Here is a 24325-nt window from a genome sequence, read left to right on the forward strand (position 1 = left end):
GTAGAGTGAAAAGACAATCTACGGTATGGGAAGAATATTTGCAAATCATGTATCTGATAATAGGTTAATATTGGGAATATAGAAAGAATTCTAAAAGGGTCTGATCAGCAATTCCATCATGGCGGTAGGGGTGGATCCCCACGCCAACAAGCAATGTTCAGGCATCAGCTGGGTGTCCTACAGTTGAACTCAGTTGTGACACTATCTACCTGGAGATAGTCATATCCGACAGGTTAAGGGCTTGGTGTTATAAAACTGCCCCCTCCACCTCACACTTTAGATGCCAATCTCAAGTCCAGAATGTCACCAGGGCTTCTGACCAGCAGCCTACAGATCAGAGGTTCCAACGATTTATTTGTTAAGAACGTTTCATAGAACTCAGAGAAACATGTTACTTATTAGATCATCAGTTTATTATAGAGGATATAACTCAAGAACAGCCAGCTGGAAGAGATTCATAGGGCAAGGTATGGGGAAAGGGTTCGGGGTTTCCACGCCTTCCCCCAGACCACCATTCTCCCCAAGTCTACACGTGTTCACCAATCTGAAAGCTCTCAGAACCCTCTCCTTCTGGGTTTTCATGGAGGCTTCATTACGCAGGCATGACTGATTAAATCAGTGGCTATTGGCAGGCAAACTCAATTTCTAGCCCCTCTCCCCAACCCCTCCAATCAGGGGTGAGACTGAAAGTTCCAACCTTCTAATCACATGGCTGGTTCCCCTGGTGATAGCCCCTCATCTTGAGGGAATTTCCAAAAGTCACCTTATTACCATAAACGCAGCTGTGACTTAAGGGGGTTTGTTATGAATAACAAGACACCCATTCTACCTTCATGGCTCTGAAGTAATTTCAGAAACTGAGGACAAGACACCTAATATACCAAAAGATGCTCCCATTGCTGTTATCACTCAGGAAATTCCGAGAGTTTGGGGAGCTCTGTGCCAGACATGGGGAAGAGGGTCCTCCTCAGAACTGAACCATGTTGGCACCCAAATCTCAGACTTCCAGCCTCCAGAATGGTGAGAAATAAATTTTTGTTGTTAACGAGCCACCCAGTCTATGGAACTTTGTTAGAGGAGCCAAAACCGACTAGGAGACCTATGATCTAGCAATTTCACTTCCCTGTATATGTAACAAAGAAACTGAAAGCAGGATCTGGAAGAGATATTTGCATACCCGTGTTCACAGAGGCATTATTCACAATAGCCAAGAGGTGGAAGCAACCCAAGTGTCCACTGACAGATGAATGCACAAAAAGGTGATTATTCAGGCAAAACAACAAAAGACTCAGATCCCGGCATGTGCTACAACATGGATGAACCCTGAGGATGTTACGAAATAAGCCAGTCACAAAAAATACGATACGGGTCCACTTATGTGAGGTTATCAAACACAGTCAGCTTCATGGAAACAGAAAGCAGAATGGTGTTTGCTAGGGGCTGCTGAGGGGGGATAATGGGGAGAAATCAAGTGAGTTTAAATACTCATGGTCATCAACTGAATCTATAGTCAAACAACAAGAAAAACGTGGTATATGTTAACTCTTCTAAGCTCAAATGATGTAAAACATTATGAAAGTTATTTGACACAATAAAAAAAAGAACATGAGGTCGGGGGTGCTTCTACTCTTAATACTATGTATTAGTAGATACATAATTATTTCGAATCCATCAATAATATGCAATGTGTCTAAAATTAATCAATTAGACTTCATAAATATCATCAGGAGAACAGAAGTAACCTTATGGAGACAACAGCTGAATGGCCCTCATGGGGGAGGACTTGCATTAATGGGCGCTGTAGTAACAGCAGTTCCGTGCAGAAACATTTTCTGGCCGTGGCGTGGAGACTGATGGAGGAGACCCATGTGCACAGAGGTGGTGACCAACACACACAGCAGATAAGCTGGAGGACAAGAGCACAGCACCAGTAGGAGGGACTACGGGGACCAGGTGCACTTTATATGAAGCTAATGGAAAGGAAGATGGGGAACAAGACGGTCTTCTAGTGTTCACTCAAGAATGCAATTTCCAGAAGAGGGACTGGGAGTTTGGGATTAGCAGATGCAAACTATTACATGTATGTATGAATGAATCACTTTGCTGTACACCAGAAACTAACACAACATTGTAAATCAATTATACTCCAATATAAAATAAACAAACAAAAAAAAAGGAATGGAGTTTCCAGAACGTTAGAAGTTTTGCAGGAAATACAGGTGTCAGAAACAAGTGGAGAAGAAGTTCATAAAGTGCAAGAAATGGGCTAAATTTTCTATAAAACACAACGGCATATATAAGTATTAATTCACTATATCAACACGGACATTAATGAACCTAGACAGGGAGCATTATTATTAGAATATCACAGTCATGCCCCAAAATAAAAACTCAGTGAAATTTATATAAAATTCAACAAATTATATACAGAAAATTGAAAACATACAATAGAAAAAGCAATGAATTTTATATAACAAATTATGGCAAGGCAATCAAATGGTATTCCTGGGATTAAGAGAGTGACAATGAAGAATACATATATTCTCAAGATATTAAAAATCTCAACTTAAAAATTGTAATAAATTTAATTTAATATTTGGTACTCAGGTGAAAAGAAGTAGAAGGAATTAATGAGACTATGTTTTCAAAATATTCTGGACTAAGTGTAGGATTTAGGGAAACAGCTGCTGAGCCATACCCCCAACTCTAAAGGAGGAAATACTGTAATATATAGAAAACAATATCCACTCCCTAATCCCCTCCCACACACTGCAAATATGAAACAAAGAACACAAAGAGTAGCAGCGGCTTAAACACAACAAATCACGGTACTCCACTGAAGGTATCATTCAGCTTCGTAAGTTCCCTCACTAAATTGCTTCAAAATAATGTGTTGAGGTAGACTGAACAATGGCACACACAGAGGATAAAAAATGTGGTATGGACAATAGTTTAGTCAACAGCCTCAGAGATATGAGGATATGATCTTCATAACAAATGTTCCCAGCAGAAATTCGTGTGTTATTTATTGTGGCACAAAGGGGATGGTCATTCGCATATGTGAACACCACTGTCACAGTGTCCTTGAGAGACGCTTTCATGACACTCCTCCAAACTGGAACGATTACTGAAAACACTTATCAGTCAGGCTCTCCTGATACTTTCCACCTCAGTATCCTGGGACATGCTGACCACTCTACTGAGTAGCTTCAAGTGGTGCTTCTTATGTAGCAGGATAACGTCGCAAGATATGAGTGACAGTATTCTCCATCAAGAATTTTGTTACCAAGGGAAACCCACTCCATAGGAGAATCCACCAAAAATCGTCCGTTACTTAAAGGTGGATGATCACGGCAAAAAAACAGGAAAAAATTTCAGACCCTAGGACTGTGTATTTCAGAAGCAAGTTTCAGGGGCAAATTCATGCAAACTTAAGAGAACATGAAATCTGGAAGAGTCTGTATTACCCAACTAGATAGAGCAGTGCAAGAGGCAGGAAGATACAAGATGTGGGGGCAGATCTTGTAGGCTCTTGAGAAGGGACCATGTGCTCTATCCACAGATGCCAAGCTAAGAGCCTGACAGACTGGCACGTGCTCCTCAGGTAGGGCTGGGGATTAAAAAGATCTCTCTGTCCACCGTCTTTACAGTATTCCTAAGACAATCACAGATGATCCAACCCACCTCCCGTTACACACCCCCAAGCTGTGTGACAAAGATAGAACAGGGGCTTCCCTGGTGGCGGAGTGGTTGAGAATCTGCCCGCCAATGCTGGGGACACGGGTTCGAGCCCTGGTCTGGGAAGATCCCACATGCTGCGGAACAACTGGGCCCGTGAGCCACAGCTACTGAGCCTGTGTGTCTGGAGCCTGTGCTCCGCAGCAAGAGAGGCCGCGATGGTGAGAGGCCAGTGCACCGCGATGAAGAGTGGCCCCCGCTCCCCGCAACTAGAGAAAGCCCTCGCACAGAAATGAAGACGCAACACAGACAAAATAAATTAATTAATTAAAAAAAAAGAACAGGAGGAAGGGTGGAGGGATTTGAACAGGCAGGCAGGGCTTGAGACAGCCCCATGCAGGTTCTAGGGTGACAGATGGAATCAAAGAGCAGCCAGTGTTTTCTCATCTCCTGATTAGGTCTCCTAAGTACAGCAAATGGAGATGGAACTGGGAAAGGTCCAGGGGTTAGGACTGTGGAGATGTCAGCTCTGATCAATATGGACTAAGAACTAAGCATCTGATGGAATCAAGAACAGAACGAGGGACCAAGGAGAAAAGAGACCCCTTTCAAACATCCCGTCCCACGCTCCTCAAGGAGCCAAACAGTTCACAGGAGCCAGATGACGGGGTGTACATCATGATAAAAGCTCTGCCTTTGTCTGTTTTGGAGCTGCAGCACCCCTGAAGGGTGAAAAGACACATTTTACATGTTGAAGGACAGAGTGGTAAGTTAGGGAGGAGAAAATTTTCCTCTGAGAGTTCACAAGAAACAAACTTCTGTTTTTCCATAGAACTCTCCCACTTAAGGAAAGTTTCCCAAACACTATTAATGGTGAGGTTTCCTCTCTGCTCTTCTGGGCTCCGACCTGTGCTGGCACCTTTGATACGTTCCCATTCATTTGATTTTTTGCTATTTTTCACTTCACTCTGCAGAGCCCAGAGCTCTTTCCCTTGCTCCAAAATGGAGATAATATTCACAACAGAAAGAAATTCATACTCATAAAAAGAAAGGAACATGGTGTCCTGTGGCGTTTCCAGAATCCCAGTTCCTTGTTCAGCTGAGGAGTGAGGACATTACACGTGGGTCTGGAGAAACATTTCACAAATTCATCCACCACCTCCTTCTGAATACACAGGGAACAGTATAATATGCAGACACCTAGCTCTCTTCCTAGAACTACTGAATCAAAAGCACAGGGGTAGAAAACAAGAAATTTTATATATTAAGAGTTTGCCATTGGGCTTTGTAAATACTGAAGCTCTGGAACAACTAGTATATCATGAAATGGGCAGATTCCTGAAGAAAAGCAATTTTAAACTCCTGATGTCGAATCATAAAGCTTTTCATGTCTGAGTCAACAGGGCTTTCAGGTCAAGCAAAACAGGGCCTCCCAAGAGGCACACAAGGGAAAATGCAAATATACGCAAGGGCAGATCCCAACTTCTAGAGGGAAGTTATCCTCACCCAGGGAGAGTAGGTTCCTGTAGGTCTCCAACATCACGTCCCGGTACAAGGCTCTCTGAGCCGGGTCCAGGCATTCCCACTCTTCCTGAGAGAATGTGATGGCCACATCCTCAAAGGTCAACTGTCCCTGAAACAAAAGATACATCTCACCAAGGGGCCATGAGGAGAGTTCTTACCGTCACATAAAAGGAGAAGAGAGAGGATCAGCTGGGTTGAAGAGAGCGTTCTGACAGATTTGAGTAAAGGCATTTTGAGCAAGTTACATGCCTGAAATTTTAGTTTCTTTGCTTCCACAAAAGATTACAATATCCTCCGAGTCAGTGCGGATTACTGGTTTTTGTGGATGATACATGAAATATACACGTAAAAACGCAACACGGGTTGTCTACACAGGAGTGTCAGATATTACGTTCTACACGTTGAGGGTATTCCGTATGCAGACGAGCTAGGACATGAGTGGTGTCTTCAGAGGCGACTCCACAGTGGCTTTACCGAGAGATCAGGATCTTAAAATTGCGATGAGGATAACAAAGAACAATGATGAAACGCATGTGAACACGTCCTATGTGCTAAGCATTACGCTTGAGACTTTACATATACTAACTTGTTACCGACATAATAGCTCATTAGAGAAAGACCTGTTCCCACTTTACAGAGGAGAAAACTGTGTCACAGACACTCTAAGAAACTCGCCTCAGATCAAATACCTAAGAAATGACACAGCGAGCACCTGAACTCAGGTGGTCGGCCCCTAATCAAACCAAACAAACAATCAAAGTGAAGTACAGCATGAAAAGTACCCTGACAGAGGGCTCCCTGAAAAACCCTGAAACGTACAAGGTGAACAACGTACAAATGCATAAGAAGTCATATGTAAATACATACGTGTCTACACATAATGTTACCATTTTTGCTACTATTTAAATTATTAATGGGATCGTGTAAAAGAGGATTAACATGTAATTTCAACTGCTAAAAAAATATAAAACTTATTTATAAAATGATATTTTATAAAAGCCATGGACTTTCACATCCATGCACTAATGCACACACATGTAGACACACCATTCACTAAAATGAGAGCATCCATATTTTGGATGATTTTTTAAATTATTTTGATCAATGTATTTCAACATCTCTAGGACAATGAAAATGTACTAAGTGTACTTAATTTAGTTTGTCAACATTATTCTATAGTAGGTTAGTAAAACACAGATACAAACATGAAGAAATATATAATGCTTTAATGTCTATAAAACACATATACTCAAAAATACAAATATAATTTTATCCATTTAAATTTAGATAGGTAGCTATTAAAAAAAGCCAAACCAAGTTTATTTGTTTATTCCAGTAATAAAATATTGATTCAAAATTGGAAGGGTTCTTAGTGGTGTACATTAATTTAACAGATTAAGGAAAGAAATTATCAAAATAGTAGAGTTGAAAAATTCTTGGATAATTAAAAATCATGACAAAAAGAATACTAAAAAAAAAACAAAAAAAACTTTTATTGAGCAAACTGAAGCATCAGAGAAGATTGGCAAGTCCGAAGAAGGGCATTTTGGAAGGACAGACAAAATAATCAACTGACAATACGACTTTACCTGACTCACAGCCATTCCTGACTCCTTTTCTTTCCTCTCCCTCCTCTTCCGGGCTTCTTCCTCAGACAACATGAGTCTTTAGAGGTTGACCTTGAAAGTTGGAAAGATGCTGTTTAATGCATAGAATCAACACACCCCCTTCCCGAGTCACAACCACACACACAGGGAAGCCCTCAGCATGTGGAACAGATGGTCCTCTGCTGCCCACTGTCCTAGGAGGGACTCAGGTCAGTAACTCCCACACAGAGACCAACAGGTGAGTTTCCCCACACTTTCCATCAGATCTCGCTCCCCTCCTGGTGAGGCCCTCACGTACCCAGCAGCAGTGGGCACCTCAGCTGGACCCGACGATCCCCTGCAGGTCACTGACCAGCCCTGATCCATCCCCAGGCAGAGCAGAGCCCTCACCCTCAGCCCAGATCTCAGCCCTCAGGAACGGGGGGACCCAGAGTCCTGATGCTCACTGACGGATCCAGATTGGAACATCCTGGGGCAACATAAATATTATCGAGCTTTGGTCTCACACTGACTACATGAAGAGGAATCCCTGGTCAGAGGGTACAAAACATGTCTATGCATAAAGCCTCATCGATCTAATGGGAAGCCTGGGTTGAGCAGCACTCACAGGAGGCAAGCCCAGCACAGCCCCCACTTTCTTATTCTTTCCCAGCTTTACTGAGGTGTAACTGATGAATTAAAATGGTGTAAATATAGGGTGTACGATGTGATTATTTGACAGATGTATACACTGTGAAATAATTATCACAGTCAAGTAATTACACTTCCATCAACCCACAATTACCATTTTGTGTCTGCGTGGTGAGAACACTTAACATTTATTCTCTCTGCAAAATTCAAGCATATAGAAATACACTACAATTAACTACAGTCAGCATGCTACACACTAGCTCCCCAGAACTTACTCATTTTACAACTGAAAGTTTACCCCTTTGACCAAAATCTCCCCATTTTCACCAACTCCCAGACCTTGGTAACCACCATTCTACTCTCTGGTTCTATGAGTTTAACTTTTTCAGTTTCCACACATTAGCGAGATCAGACGGTATGTCTTTCTAGGTCTGGCTTAGTTTACTCAGCAGAATGTTCTCCATGTTCATCCACGGTGTCGTAAGTGGCAGGACCCTTCATTTTTACGGCTGAATAATAATAGTTCATGGTATGTATATAACACATTTTTGTTATGCATTTGTCTGTCACCAGACCTTCATGTTGTTTCTACATCTTAGCTGCTATGACTAATGCAGGGATGCTCACAGGAGTGCAGGTATCTCCTTCCAAATACTGATTTTGTCTCCTTTGCATCAACAGCCAGAACGGGCTTGCCAGGCGGTCTGCCTGACCTATTTTCAAGTTTTGAAGAAACTCCACACTGAGTTCCACAACTGCTGTACCATTTACATTCCCACCAACAGTGTAGGAGGGCTCCCTTTTACCCCCACCCTTGCCAATACTTGTTATCTCTTACCTACTGGCTAACGGCCATTCTGAAAGGTGTGACGCCTCCCTGTGGGTCTGCTCTCCCCTGAGGCCTGGTTCTCACCAGGAGTCAGCCAGTGGAAGGGGAAGAAGCAGAAGGAAACATGCAGAGCAGGCGTTAGGGACCAGAGGTGCGGGTGAGGGTGTGGCTAGCATGTTAAATGGGAGGGGGGTGGTCAGAGAAGGCTCCACTCAGATGCTGACATCAGACCACAGACCTGGGAGAGGAAGCGTGTTTGCCACCTGGATCTGAGGGACAGCCCCTGTGAGGGCCCTGGGACAGCAGGAACCTTGACCCCAGGAAAAGGAAGGAGCCTTGGGTGCCTGCAGCAGGGTGAGGAGATGGGCAGGAGGGGAGGTCAGAGAGGCACCAGGGGAAGCTGATGACACAGGGCCTTGGTCTCTAAGCATTTTTCTTCCATAAGAAAAAAAGAATTGTAGCAACCACATATTCCATCACTCGTTTTAAGTAAACATCTAATATTTTTGTATCTTACATTTTAGAACAATTACACATAACATAGTGTTTTATATATTTTATATACATACCAAAATGTTCATCAGAGCCCCAGGAAACATGGTGTCGCCCTCAAGCAAGATGTGTTAGACGGCAGGGGGAACACAGTCAGGGATCTCAAGGAGTCAGTTTCGGACAAATTAAGGCGGAGATGCCTGTTAGATGTCCCAGCAGAGATGTCGAGGAGACAGCTGGACACAGGATTCCAGACCTTAAGGGAGAGATGTGGGCTTGAGAGGGCAAACTGGGAGACGGGCAAGTGGTGTGGAAAACTCTTGAGAAGAGATGATGAGGAAAGGCAGCGGATGTAGACAAGAGAAGAGGTTCAACGACTAAAACTTTTGGAGGCTGCCACGTTCAGAAACCAGGGTGTTCAGAAAAATTCATCAGAGGACAGCGAGAAGGGAACAGGGAAGTGAGAAGAAAATTGAAGCAAACGGACTTTTAAAGGTTAAATCAGTCTTTCAAGAAAATCAGTCTTTCAAGGAAGAAGGAGTGATCCAGTGTGCAACACGCTGCCGATACAACAAGCAAGATGAGAAGAGGAAATAAATTATTCGATTGAGAGACGAGGTCATTGGTGACTCTGGAAAAGAAAGTATCAGTAGATGGTGGATGTGAAAGCTTGATTGGGTGGGGTTCACAGGGGAACTAGAGGCAAGAACTGAAGACAAAGAATATAAACAAGTTTGTAGTATATTGTGCTCTGAAATGGAGCATTGAGAAAAGGTACTTAGTAGTGGGAAAATGTAGTTAATTAAGAATGCTTTGTTTTAAAGATGGTAGAGTGCATAAAAAGGTTTTGGCGTGTGTGTGTGTGTGTGTGTGTATGTGTGTGTGTGTTGGTCCTTGTGTGTAAGACAGGCAACACCACCATTTGTGTATGCTGATGAAAATAACCCCCTAAAAGTCAAATACATGATGCAGTGGAGGAAGGATGCCATGCCGTCCTGACACAGAGTGAAGTTGGCAACAAGGGCACAATCGCAGGGTCAGCCGCAGCCAGGAGCAGGGACAGACTCTTCACAGTTGATACTGAGGAGACAACACAGGCCCTGAGGCAGATGGGTGAGCCAGTTAGAGGAGATCTCTTCGCTTCGCTCCAGGGGCTCAATGAAGAAGAAACAGGGTCTTTGAGAGAAAAGATGGGAGAGGATGAATTGGACTTATGAGGGCCTGTAAAGGAAGGGCATGGAGCAGACACATAGGGAATGTGAGGGAACAGAGCCAGGAATCTGAAGTGAGACCAGTCAATCTGGGGGCGTGCTTTTCTCCAGCTGTGATGAGCCACACGGGGACAGCACAGAGGAGGCACAGCTGGATGTGATGGGGATGCCAGGGAGGGCAAGGAAGTAGAGGGTCACAGGAGAATGAGTGCACACGTCCTTTGCTTTGGGGCATCTGACCTGCACGGCTGTAAGTAAGTGACAGGGTGTGCTTGTCTCCATTATGGAAAAACAACCTGGATAAGGTGGGGGAGTGTATCGCACTGGCTTATCATTTTACCCCTGATACAGACAAAACAAGCCTGGGCTATAGTACCTACTCCGTATGTAGTCAGCAAATTAATGAGAAGAGCACAGAGTGAAACTCGTACACCCTCCGGCATGGTCGTCACTTTGGGGGACAGATGTGTGCAGGTGTCCTTTACCCTGGAAGGAGTGACGAAGGAGCTGACCAGGAACAGCAGAAATGGGTCTAGCCAAGGGTTCTCCATCCAGACAATGCCCCTTACCCTCAACAAGTGCAAAGGGCAAGTGTAAGTTCAACCGGGACCGCAGTGAGCTCAACCAAGGGGTGGCTGCCTCAGGCTGAGCAAGACCCATTTCGGAAATTAAAGAGCCTAAAATCAGCAGAAAAAGGAGAGGCCTCCCGGCTGCCTAGACCCCTCGATGGAGAAAAGGTCTCGGTGTCTAGGATTTCTCACTGTGCAATGACATTGGCTTAAAAAAAATCACAACCTGGGACTTCCCTGGCAGCCCAGTGGTTAAGACTCTGTGCTTCCAACGCAGGGGGCGCAGGTTCGATCCCTGGTCAGGGAAGTAAGATCCCATATGCTGCGGTGGGGCTGGGGGGTGGGAGGGTCACAGCCTGAAATCCTGACTTGATTGGGTTGGTTGGGATTGTGCAAAGCAACAGCAGAAGCACAGCAGGAAGTGGGTGTCTGAACCGAACAGTAGAGGGGAAGCTGGAAGACTTGAGGGAGGCAAGGCACAAAGAGAGAAAACACGTTTCTTCCTCAAGTCATCTACCTGGGAAACCACCAGCACTGCCATTCTAGCGAACACAACAGAGAAACGTGTATGAAGGGCGAGTGTGTGTTGGGTAGGAACACAAGTTCCTTTCTGTCATCTGACCTCATCAGCTCACCCCATTCTACACTCTACTAACTGCTGAGCCCCAGATCCACTGGTGAGTATGAACAGAGCTTTTCCTTCATCCCACTCCTGAGTTTTCCCACAAATACCAGGGCTGTAACTCCCCAAATGAGGCTCCCCTTCCTGTCTCCAAATTCCCTTCTCAGACCATAGCAGCCCTTCTCATTGGTTCCGCATTTAGTTTAAAACATCTTGCTCATCTGCTCCCCAGCTGCCTTGTGACTGGTGTGTGTGTGTGTGGTGTTTTGGGACAGATGTGCAGAGGACAGTAGAGAACCCACCACTGGCCTGTTAGGAAGAAAGTAGAAGCTGCATTTTCTCAACAATGAGCCTTTGTACTTCAATTCACCTTGGTGTTGACTGCCCCCGATTCCTGGAACAATCCTTCCCCGAGTCATAGGGCGTTATGGCCCCTCTCAAGTTGTGCCCATAGACACATCCCCCACAGGTCCTCCGTATGAAACTTTTCTGCCATCTGCAGCTTAAGACCCAATGTTTCCCTTCTGGAGTCATACAGACTTACGAAGTCTCATGCGGCCCAAGACACCCCATAATGATCCCTTATCCTACTATGAAACCCCACAAAACATTCCAAACCCTAACAACTCATGCATTTAGATGGAACAGTACACATGAAGACCCTCGAGGACCCACTAGACTGAAGACACCATATTTTCATTCAGTGACCTCAGCACAAACACTGTCATCTCCAGAAACTGCTACTAAGAGAGGTGTCTCCAGTGATGCACATGTCCCAACAAGACCCCAACATCTTTGAAGAAAACACTCCAAATTCTCTTTCGTATCTTCCAAAATGCTACTGGAACTTTCTTCACCTGCAACTCAAAATATCTCAAAACACAAAAGGTAACCCAGAAAATGATCTCTGAAGGTTTTCCCTGTAATTACCATATGGGATGCATGATGATTCTTGCCTTCCCAAAAGATCCCCCAGACGTCACTGAGTGGCGTGGATTCTGTGGGACACCCTCTAGGCACCCGTTAGGACCAACACCCCATCCTCCTGCATACAGAGCTCTCCCTGTGGGCTCAGCTCAGGCCTTGATTCTAACAACATCACAGGAATACATTTCTCTCTGCCAAACCCACTGCCTTCATTCCTCCACAGGTGTGATCATGAGTTACTCGATTAAACCCATGCGTGCAAATCTCAGTCTCCGCATCTGTGTCCCAGGAAACGTGAGCTAAGACACTAGGGCACCCCAAACCATTCCATGCAGCCCACAACCACCCATAAACCCACTTGCAGATGCTCCAGCCAGAAATGCAGCATCCCTTGCCGACAGTTCCACACACTCCATGATCCCACAACTCTGCTTGGGACAGGTTCACACATCATTCATTGGGCTCATGGAGAGGCCCACACTTACTTCCGTATCCCTCCGGCAGACACCTACAGGCTCCTCTCCACTTTCTCCATTTTTCCTCCTCTCCTTCATGCATGCCTGAGCAAACAGGGCTGAATTGAAAGGCACAGAGACCTATGGGCACAGGATCGCGAGAGGAACACACACAAGCTGCAAACTGAAGGGCACTGGGCATTCAGTATGGAGATCAAGAAGGTGGTCCTCCTGGGAAAACGCTGAAAGGGGTCAGCTTACACATAAGCTCTGGGCAAACGTCTTCATCATGAATAGAGGGGCTCTGTTGGAAGAAGGTTCCAGGTCAATCCAGCCCATTCTTCATCACTTGCAGAGAACAGACAAGAGGTACTTGAGAGGCACATCTACTTAGTAGCTCACAGATCACATCAAAGGGAAGAAAGCGCAATACTAGATGGACTGACGGAACTCACTTTCAACTGTTAAAAGATCACTGACATCCTTACCAAGTACTCATTGAAACAGGCCCTCACCCATCCTCTACGTTGCCATCTGTTCTCACTCATTCTTATTTTCACCTTAGTTTTCCTATTTCTCTGTCAACCGCTCTCTGCTTCTCCTGATCCCCCTCGCCCACATATTTACCGTGATGTCGACAGAATTAAGATGCCCGCCCAGCGGAAGTGCACATTTTCCAGCGGGGTGGACTTTGAGACCGAAGAACACTGAGTGTCACACGGCTGGCCCAGGTCACCTCCCCCTATGCGGGGTGAGGGGAAGGGCTGACTAAGAAGCGGAGGCCGGGGGAGCAGAAGGACCGGCCTGAGGAAGACACGAAAAAAGACTGGCGTGGAGGAAGGGGGTCTCAGGAGAGGGGCGGGCTCTCCAGAATCCCGGGACCGGGGAGAGGACGCGGCCTGTCCGGGAGCGGGGCGGCCAGCGCTGCCCTCCAGCGGCCGAGAGGGCGAGACTGGGGTGGAGCGAATCCACCTCACAGAAGAGGACTTCACAGAGGGGGCGGAGGTCAGTAAAGGATTTTAACCAGGAAAATGCAGCGAAAAAGAAGCGAAAAGAAAAGCCAAAGGAACCAACTAGCCTCAGAGCGATTTCAAACCCAGAGGGAAACGACCCCCTGCCCTGTGACAGCGACGTCTGGACTTACTTGGGGCGGAGGGGCAGGTGCGGTGATTTTAAGGTCCGTAGTGACTCCCACACCCAGTGGATGGGTTGGGGTGGGGGTTGTGAAGCGCAAATTTACACTAGAAAGAAGAAACTTACGCTCCTCCTGTGACCTTCGCTCCGCGCTCTCCGCTTCCGGGTCCGTTGGCAACTGCGCACGCGCGGAGTTGAGCGGCGGGAGCAGGGCCTGGGCGGAGCGCTACCGCGAGGGGCGGGATGTGGGGCCCAGGTCTGCGCGGCCCCAGGAGAAGGCGGGGAAGGGTGCGTCCCTCCGCCTAGCTGCGAAGGCGTAGCTTTCGGCTTTAGGAATACTTGACTGTCTTTTGCGTTTTATGACGCAGCGTTGTTCCCTGCCTGGATTAAGTTACTGTCTCTAACCGTAAAGCTTCCTGTTGTGTGAAACACTTATGATGTTAATAATATGTTTTCCTCGTAACAAATTGAAAACGGTTTAAGTCAAAAGCTATTTGTGCCCGTGAGTTGCGCCCCAGTCCTGCTAGTGAGGCTGAAGCAATTCAGTGGTGAGGGATCGCTGGTTGGATCCAGGAACATTTCCTGCAATTGGATTTAATTTAAGCAGTTTAAGTAAACCAGAGCTGGAGTTGTCTGTGTAGCGATGCTGACCAGAATGTGACATACAAAACTCTGCCTCTGAATAATGCCATTTGCAGTAACATGGATGGACCTAAAGATTATCATACTAAGTGAAGTAAGTCAGAAACAGAAAGACAAATTTCATATGATATCGCTTATATGTGGAATCTTAAAAAAAATGATACAGATGAACTTATTTAGAAAACATACTCACAGACTTAGAGAAGGAACTTATGGTTACCGGGGAGAAAGGGTAGGGGGAGTTTGGGGTTGACATGTACACACTGCTATATATAAAATAGATAACCAACAAGGACCTACTGTATAGCACAGGAAACTCTGCTCAATATTCTGTATTAACTTAATGGGAAAATAATTTTTAAAAGAATACATGTATATGTATAACTGAATAACTTTGCTGTACACCTGAAACTAACACATTGTTAATCAACTACACTCCAATATAAAATAAAAATTTTTTAAGTTTAAAAATAAAAATACTTTTTTCAGAAAAAAAAACCAACCAAAACCAAAACTCTGCCTCTGTAGATTCAGCCACTTCATACTGACACCCTACTTGACAGCACTTCCTTTTCTATTCCCTGTTCTCGCAGGAGGCCAACTGGACACTGTGCTCAGTTCCAGAGATTCATGGGGACAAGACTGATAAAAGCAGTTTTCACATATTGAGATATAGGGAAGTCATTCTGGCTTATACACGAGTTAACTTGAATTTGATGTTAACTTGAATTTGATGTTAACTAAAATAGCCTGTTTGTGGCCTAGCAAACATACATTGTACGTCTGCTTTAATTATTAAAGAAAAGGGCACATTGACCAGAACTAAAGAGTGTTCATGCTAAAAATAAAGATTAAATGCCTCTCTTCTTGGGATGCAGATGCCGGTTCTCCTTTGATGATAAGACTCCTTTCCCACGTGCCAAGGCTATGCTTGCTGACTTGCTGGAGTATGTGCAGATCTGTTCTTTTTTTTTTTTTTTGAAACCCGTAGAAATGTAACCCTGACTTGTTTAATGTTCTTTGTCAAGATATAAAAGTGTGGCTGAAAACCCTGCTTCTCTGAAGCAGTTTCTCAGAGTAATCTGAGAAGCAGGCTCTGGGCTAGTCCTCAGTTTGGCTCAAATAAAGGTCATTTCTATTCTTATTATTGATTGTTTACTGATTATCTTCGTTGACAAGACAGGGTCTGAGACTGGAGGCCTGCGGCATGTGATAATTTAGGTCGGTAACCACTGCTTTTAAAATAGGGATATTTTGTTACAATTAAATTATAAATTGCATTGTTTTCTTTTTGCTGAAGTGTTTTAATTATTTGCCTTTTTAAAACCAACTCTTGGGGACTCTCTTGGCGGTCCAGTGGTTAAGACTCTGCGGTTCCACTGCAGGGGCGTGGGTTTGATCCCTGGTCGGGGAACTGAGATCTTGCATGCCGCGTGGCATAGCCAGAACAAACAAACACACAAATAAAACCAACTCTTTCCCCGAGTTTTATTGAGATATAATTGATATACTTCACTGTATAAGTTTAAGGTGTATAGCATAACGGTTTGACTTACATATATTGTGACATAATTATTGCAATAAGTTTAATCAGCATCCATCATCTCATATAGATACAATAAAAAGAGAAGGCACAAAAGAAATGTCTTTTTCATTTTTGATGGGAACTGCATTTGTCTTTATAACAGTTATAAATATTGTGATGGATTACCTTCAAATATCTTTCAGAAAAACATGTTTACATCCTAATATGCTTAAGTCAATAATATCTAAATGTAATTTCATAGTATCTGTATGTTCATTTTGAGAATATTAGAAAGTTTAATTTTAAAATTGTGATATATGTTAGCTCTTTTCTGTGTTTTCCATTTCTGCACGTTCTGTCAGGTGTGGATGACAAACCCTGTAAATATATAGTCTTGAGAAGACTTTGGGATTTATTTTCACCTAAAGAATAATCAATTTTGCATATATGTAAGGCATTTAGTAAGGAGGTATAGTCTTTTTAACATGAACCCTAAAGAAAGTAAACATGAAATAATTCATTTCTATTATGATTTATCACAGGGTATGAATATATTTCCCTGAGTTATACAGTAGGACCTTGTTGTTATCCACTCTATATATAACAGTTCGCATCTGCTAATCCCAAACTCCCACTCCATCCCTCCCCTAATCCCCTCCCCCTTGACAACCACAAGTCTGTCCTCTATGTCTGTGAGTCTGTTAGAAATACTCTATGTGAGTAAAACTATAAAACATTCCTGAAATATATGAAAGTAGGTATAAACAAATGAAAATTGGCATCTTGTTCTTGGTTGGAAAAACTCAATATTACAAAAAGATCAATTCTCCTTAAGCTAATTAATAAAATTACTGCCTCCCTGTATAGACAACTTCAGCTAGTTTTGGAGCTAGCAACGTTATTGCAAAAATCATACAGAATGAAGAGCAAATAAGAAGAGCCACAAAAACTCTAGAGATGAATCAAAATGAGGGAGGCTATCTCTAGGGAATATGATTATTCATGAGTAGACTGACAGATCAGTGCAGCTAAAATTTATGCCAAAACGCATAAGAAAAGTTAATAAGCAGCAAAACTACAGCGGGGCTATCATTAATACTTTATATTTGGGAAATGGAGATTCCCACAAAAATGACAATAGGTTGGGACTTCCCTGGTGGCGCAGTGGTTAAGAATCCGCCTGCTAGTGCAGGGTACACGGGTTCGAGCCCTGGTCCGGGAAGATGCCACATGCCACGGAGCAACTAAGCCTGTGCGCCACAGCTACTGAGCCTGCGTTCTAGAGCCCGAGAGCCACACCTACTAAGCCCACATGCCACAACTACTGAAGCCCGCACGCCTAGAGCCCGTGCTCCACAACAAAAGAAGCCACGGCTATGAGAAGCCCGCTCACCGCAACTAAAGAAAGCCCGCATGCAGCAACGAAGACACAACGCAGCCAAAAATAAATAAATAAAATAAATAAATGAAAAAGAATTTTTTTTTTTTTTGCGGTCCGCGGGCCTCTCACTGTTGTGGCCTCTCCCGTTGCGGAGCACAGGCTCCGGACGCGCAGGCTCAGCGGCCATGGCTCACGGGCCCAGCCGCTCCGCAGCATGTGGGATCTTCCCAGACAGGGGCACGAACCCGTGTCCCCTGCATCGGCAGGCGGACTCTCAACCGCTGTGCCACCAGGGAAGCCCAGAAATTTTTTTTTTTGAAAAAGAAATTTTGAGCTAGTTTGTTACATTTACAAATATTTGATTTGTAAGCACTTACTTGTAAGTCAATTCAATAGAGCTCCTTTAGAAGTTAATTTTAATAACACCATCCGGAGTTAGGGACATATCACATTTATTATGTATAGATAGACATACATTCATCCAGATAGACACAGACAGAGATCGTTTTGTTTTTTTTGTTGTTTTGTCCACGCTGTACAACATGTGGGATCTTAGTTCCCCGACCAGGGATTGAACCCGGGCCCACTGCAGTGGAAACACAGGGTCTTAACCATTGGACAGCCAGGAAAGTCCCCTACACAGAGATCTCAGTTTTCCTGCTTCAGTTTAAAAGTCCTTGCCCCTCCCCACTCCTTTGTTCTTTTCCAGCTTTAACTTCTACTAACTGACCCAAGGCTGTAGGTCAGGCAACGTGGGCTACATTTCAAGGATATGGTAAGAGTTATAAATTTTAAGCTTTCTCCTGGGAATACTTGTTCTCCCAAGGTCAGAAATGAAAAGATTAAACCAGCTTTCTCTACAGTTTTGGAGTGTCAGTAGAGTGCCATCCTGGCCATTTAAAAGTTAAATGCTTGCACGTATTGGCTATGTTCCAACTGCACACGAAGCTGGCCAGAGTTCCCGTGAGTGGCTGTTTATTAGGGAGCTGTTCAGCCTTTGAAGCGCAGTTTCTCTTTATTACTTTGGAATCCTAATTCAGATATAATCAGAACAACTTTCTGAGGGCACTGTGATGGATCGCACGTGTGCTGCTCCTGAGTCTATCTCTCCAAGGAGTTACTCTTGGGTTGGTTCGAGCCTCTTCCATGTCTCGGTTTCTCCCTCCAGCAAAAACTGCTGTGCCCCTCGGCGGCAAGCAGAATTTACTTAATGGTTGTAGTGGGGTCCCTTGTAGGACACCAGCACATCTAAAGGATTGATCTTCAGATATGTCCACTAGGTTCTCAATCCCCTGAGAAGGCCTTGTGGCTGGAAGGAGTAAGCGTACCTTTCTCAATCTCTCATTCTACTATCAAATGGTTTGTTCAGATTATAATCTTTTTAATTTAAGCCAAATTTAAAAAAAGACCAGCTAACCCAATTCACTCCAAAGTTCCCCCCCAGGTCCCTGCCTAGGGAATGTACCATACTCCCTCTTAGGACTTCAAGTCCCAAGAAAAAAACAGCTTGAATAAAATTCAGGATGTCATGTAAAGCAATGATGTCTGAATATCAGGAGAAATCACCAAAGCAGCTGAGGAGTACCGAGAAGTGGATGCGTCTCAAAGGACCCATGCTGGTACCAAGCATCGGTTTGGGGTAGACTCCAGGTGTCCTCTGATAGGTGTCTCTGGTATCATACTGAGTACAACAAGAAAATGTCAACAAAAATTCAATTAAGAATCAAGGAGAGGGCTTCCCTGGCGGCGCAGTGGTTAGGAGTCCGCCTGCCGATGCAGGGGACACGGGTTCGTGCCCCGGTCCGGGAAGACCCCACATGCCGCGGAGCGGCTGCGCCCGTGAGCCATGGCCGCTGAGCCTGCGCGTCCGGAGCCTGTGCTCCGCAACGGGAGAGGCCACAACAGTGAGAGGCCCGCATACCGCAAAAAAAAAAAAAAAAACAAGGAGAAAAAAGGGAATTTTATTTGAGCCAAACTGAGGATTCCAACTTGGGAGACAGACTCTCATAAAGCTCTGAGAACTGTTCTGCCTGTTGGAAGTCAAAGGCACAGTTGTATTCATTTTCAAGACAAAGGATCGTTCATCAAAATGACATACTGATAATTTTTCAAAAAGTTCACCAAGGATACATATCCAGGTTAGTACATACAGAGCGAGCAGCAAGTCACCATGACCTCCTACAGAGTTGGGAAAGAACTGTATTCTTTTAAGAAGTTAAAGCACTAGTGTCAGAAGAAAAAAATAAATTGATCTTCAGGGTCGAGCAGGCACTCCCACGTTTGAGGAGCTGTGGTTGATGTGTAATGCAGAGGCACACTGCACTTTAGGGAGGGAGGAGGCCCAAACAAACAGAATTTTGTTTAATTTTTTCTTGTCTTTCCTTAAAATACAAATTTTATTTCATCAACTCCAAGCACAAAAAAGAGATTATTTTTATCCCTATTTCTGAAATTTTATTTCCTAATAATTTTTATATGCTTACTGTATCTTCATCTCCTGTAAAGGTGCAACCCAGGGGTCTCGTTTTGGCACACACAAAAAAAGGGATGTAGAAATCTGATCATGTGGTGCATATTTACAAATGGGGAGGCAGGTTTCAGGGGGCTTGAGTCTGAAATTGTACTGCTATGGTATTTTCATTATAGTTATAGAAATAATCTGGGTTACACTATGGAGTTCATAGCTCACATGCAAATTATGAATATACATATATTTCAAAAACTGTTGTTTGAATCTAAATAGAAGGAAATTGTTACAGATGTCAGTCAACTTAGAAAGCATGATGTGTAATTAGTGACCATTTATTATAAAGTGCCCCAACACGGTGGGATATGCTTGGGTTAACAGAGGGCACGTGATTCATTAAGGGTTGTAAATAAGATTACATTTTACTTATTTGTTGTTGTTTTCCTATTTTTTGGCCACGCCCCGAGAAATGTGGGATCTTAGCTCCCCGACCAGGGATCGAACCCATGCCCCCTGCAGGGTCTTAACCACTGGACCTCCAGGGAAGTCCCAACATGTTACTTATTTGGATGTGAGTATGATACATTCTATATAAAATGGTGTCAAAATGCAATTCCAGAGGCCAAATCTGCAGCCTTCACAAGCACACTCTACTCTGGTTCTTTTGATTACTGTCCTCTATAATACTGTGTCTTCAGTCTTCAGTTTCCAAAAATAAGACTAATTTTTATTATTTTATATATACAGCAGCCATTCCCTTTCAAAAGACAGGGAGACCATTGTTCCCCCCCCATTTTTCCTCCCACGTATGCCATGTCTAGTAACCCATCATTCTACTCACATGAACACCTCGTTCTCGCAATATCCTGTCCTGCTCTCGTCCATGATCAGCTGGTAGAGTAGGCCCTTCCTATAATAATCAACAGAGGCCCTGAGTCCTGTCAACAAATCCAGAGAAGGGGCTGTGACCCCCAAAAGCACAGTAATTTAGAAAACAGTTTTATATTTATATTCTGTCACTCCATACATTTGTGTAGTTTTTCCTCAAAGATGTATTATCTGATATCAAGTGAGGTATGAGTCCTGGCTACAGGCTTTGCCATACACATTGGTTTTACACAGTGTCTCTCCATGATGGAGTCTATTTTTCCCTTCACTGAAACACAGGTGATATACAATATTTTGTTTCAGGTGTACTACATAATGGTTTAACAATTGCATACATTACGAAATAATCACTTCAGTAAGTCTAGTAGCCATCTGTCCCCATACAGTTATTATTACTATGTTCCTTATGCTGTATATTACACCCCCGTGCTTTATTATGTAACTGCAGATTTGTACTTCTTAAAGCCCTTCTCCTGTTTCACACACACCTCAAACCCTCCCTCCTACCTTCTGGCAACCATTTATTTGTTCTATGTATGAGTCTATTTTCCTTGTATTTTGTTTTCTAAATTCCACATATAAGTGAAGTCATGTGCTATGCCATTCTCTGACATTTCACCTAGCAAAATACCCTGCAGAGCTATTCATGTTGTTACAAATGCTAAGACTTCATTTTTTCGTGGCTAATATTCCATTGTGTGTGTGTTTGTATGTACGTATATATATGTATCACATTTTCTTTATCCATTCACCTATCAGTGGACATTTAGGTGGTTTTCTTAACTTGGCTATTATAAATAATAATACAACGAAGGGCATATATTTTTTTGATTTAGTATTTTTGTTTTCCCTAGGTAAATACCCAGATGAGCAATTGCTGGATCATACGGCAGTTCTATTTTTAATTTTTTGAGGACCCACCATATAGTTTTCCATAGTAACTGCACCAATTTACAATCCTACCAACAGTGCCCAAGGGTTCCCTTTTCTCCTCATTTTCACCAACACTTGTGATTTGTGGTCTTTCCGATGACAGCCATTCTGAGAGATGTGAGGTGGTAGCTCACTGTGGTTTTGATTTGAATTTCCCTGATGATTAGGGATGTGCCTCTTTTCACGCACCTGTTGGCCATCTGTATGTCTTCCTTTTCCATGATGGGAGTCTCTCAGCCTGAGTAAGGCTTGGATACTTGCACAAGTTATGTGTCAATCATTACCTTTTAAGGTTTCTTTTTGCTGTGAATTGTCTGATGATCCCCAAAGCCCGAGCTTTGAATAAAAGCATTGCCACATATGTTAGGTTTATGTTTGTTTTCAGTATGTATTTTCTGATGCCTAGTAAGGCTTGCAAATTGGGTATAAGCTTTGCCACACTGACTACATTTGTAAGGTTTCTCTCCAGTGTGGATTGTTTTATGTTGAGTAAGATATGAACGCATTGTAAAAGCTTTGCCACACTCATTACATTTGTAAGGTTTCTCTCCAGTGTGAGTTCTTTCGTGACCCCAAAGTTGTGAACGTTGGATGAAAGCCTTATCACAGTCTTTACATTTGTAAGATTTTTCTCCTGTATGAATTCTCTGATGTGCCATAAGGCTTGAACGTTGGGTAAATCCCTTGCCACACACGTTACATTTGTGTGGCTTCTCACCAGTATGAATTCTCTCATGACCCCAAAGTTGTGAAAGTTCAATAAAAGCCTTGCCGCACACGTTACATTTGTGGGGTTTCTCCCCAGCATGCATTTTCTGATGCCTAGTAAGGCGTGAAAATTGGGTAAAAGCTCTGCCACACTCATGACATTTGTAAGGTTTCTCTCCAGTATGGATTGTCTCATGTTGAGTAAGATTTGATCGCATGGTAAAGGCTCTGCCACACACGATACATTTGTAAGGTTTCTCTCCAGTATGGATCTTCTGATGTTTGTTAAGGCTTGACCGCTCAGCAAAGGCTTTGCCACACTCACTACAATTGTAAGGTTTCTCACCAGTATGCAATTTCTCATGACTCCAAAGGAGTGAATGTTGGATAAAGGCCTTACCACACTCATGACATTTGTAAGGTTTCTCCCCAGTGTGCATTCTCTGATGATTTGCAAGGTGTGAATTTCGACTAAAGACCTTGCCACATACATGACATTTATATGGTTTCTCTCCTGTATGCACTCTCTGATGTGTAGTGAGATTAGAACACTGGTTAAAGGCTTTGCCACACACATTACATCTGTAAGGTTTCTGTCCAGAATGAATCCTCCTGTGATTCCTGAGGTTTGAGCTTTTGCTAAAAGCCTTCCCACAGTCATTACAGCTGTAAGGTTTTTCTCGAGTGTGTGTTCTCCTGTGCTGCGCAGGTGACGACGTGTTTTCCACACTAGGAGGAACTCTGTGAAGTGGTGAAACTGAGGAACCACTGCTGACTGGCTTCTCACCTTGACCGCACGCATACGCTTTCTCCTCAGCGGCACATCTCCGCAGCTGAGCCGCCTGGGCCTGCAGCCTCACTCCGGGTCTGCTTTCCAAACACCTGAGATCTCTGTTTCCAGCAAGGCTGACGTTATTTTTCGTTGTTAACAAACTTCTTATGGATGGCTTGTCGTGCGTGAAATATTCACGTGCATTACTTCGTACAGAAACACTCTGAGGAAAATTAATTAAGGACTTATTATCTTGATCTTCTCCGTGAGTGAGATTTTTGTTATGGGTCAAAAGTACTTCTTTGTCATCTCTTGCATCACAGCCCCACTCACTCTCACATTCCTGCACACCTGCACAGACTTCCTCGAGGTCAAAATCCTTGATGCCGTGACTTTTACTTCTTTCTAATGTCACTAGATGACATAGTTCTCCTTTAGAAATGTCCTCTCTTGGTGATAACTCCTTGATTGCAAATCCAGCAGAAAGGCTTCCTATTACATCAGTTGGAAAATAAATATTTTATATTGAATTACATAATTATACAAAAAATAGGTTTAATAACATGTGGAAATATATACGAAAAAAGATATTTTTAAAAGTCTGTATATCACAAAAATAATTAATAAAATGTTTTAGAAACCCATGATAAATCTAGCAGGTAAGTTAATAAGTAACCACAATTATACAAAATAATAGTCTCTGGCATTCTAAAGGATTTTTCCATAAAAACCAAAGAAAGAATTTACATTCTAGAAGGAACATATAAAAGGAAAAGTGAAATATATGTTGAGAATCACTGAACTTTGTCTATCTCCTGAGTTCTTCCAAGGATATAAAATATGAAAGGAAACTAAATAGGTCCTGCGGTCAGGACTACAGAGGACTTAGCCCTGATATGTATTAAATGAAAACCAAAAGAGATCAAGGGGAAAGAGGACTCCAGAGAGAACCGTCTCAGTCCCTCTCAAACCAAGGCACCAAAATGGTCAATGGTGTCAGAAAATAAGAGTATTGTAGGTCATGACAAAGCTTCTCCTCAGCTCTGAATGAGCTGGAGCATCACGGTAGAGGGGGAGCTTAAGCTTTTATATATTTGAATAACAGAGTGACAAGTTTTAGTGTGTGGGAGGGATTTCCTTTGAGCACCCAAAAGAAACAAACTTGTATTCTTCCACAGATCCTTCCCATTTGAGGAGAATTTCCTAAACAATATTTAATGGAGCAGTTTACTTTGTGCCCACTTGAGCTCACATCTTGATATGTTCCCACTTGCCTGGATTTTTTTCCTATTTTCACTTTACCCTCCAAAGTCCAGGGCTCTTTCCCTTGT

General features: G+C 43.4%; 1 protein-coding gene across 3 annotated transcripts in view; it reads right to left on the reverse strand.

Moving 5' to 3' along the window:
* The window catches only part of LOC112390537 (zinc finger protein 160-like), a 50092-nt gene that overhangs the window by 11837 nt on the left and 13930 nt on the right, over positions 1-24325 (reverse strand). The window contains exons 1-4 of one of the 3 annotated variants that reach the window (XM_024731507.1): positions 12575-13798; positions 8838-9016; positions 6792-6881; positions 5185-5311 (exon numbers count right to left, since the gene is read on the reverse strand). In XM_024731507.1, the coding sequence (XP_024587275.1) occupies positions 5185-5311; positions 6792-6863 (199 nt within the window). In that variant the 5' untranslated portion in view covers positions 6864-6881; positions 8838-9016; positions 12575-13798. Of the gene's footprint in view, positions 1-5184; positions 5312-6791; positions 6882-8837; positions 9017-10072; positions 10083-12574; positions 13799-17661; positions 18908-20534; positions 23487-24325 lie in introns of those variants that run through there. The other 2 variants (XM_024731508.1, XR_003001292.1) reach the window with 2 other exon arrangements.

The sequence above is a fragment of the Neophocaena asiaeorientalis genome, unplaced genomic scaffold (assembly GCF_003031525.2).
Source record: "Neophocaena asiaeorientalis asiaeorientalis breed wild unplaced genomic scaffold, Neophocaena_asiaeorientalis_V1.1 scaffold168, whole genome shotgun sequence".
Taxonomy (NCBI): domain Eukaryota; kingdom Metazoa; phylum Chordata; class Mammalia; order Artiodactyla; family Phocoenidae; genus Neophocaena; species Neophocaena asiaeorientalis.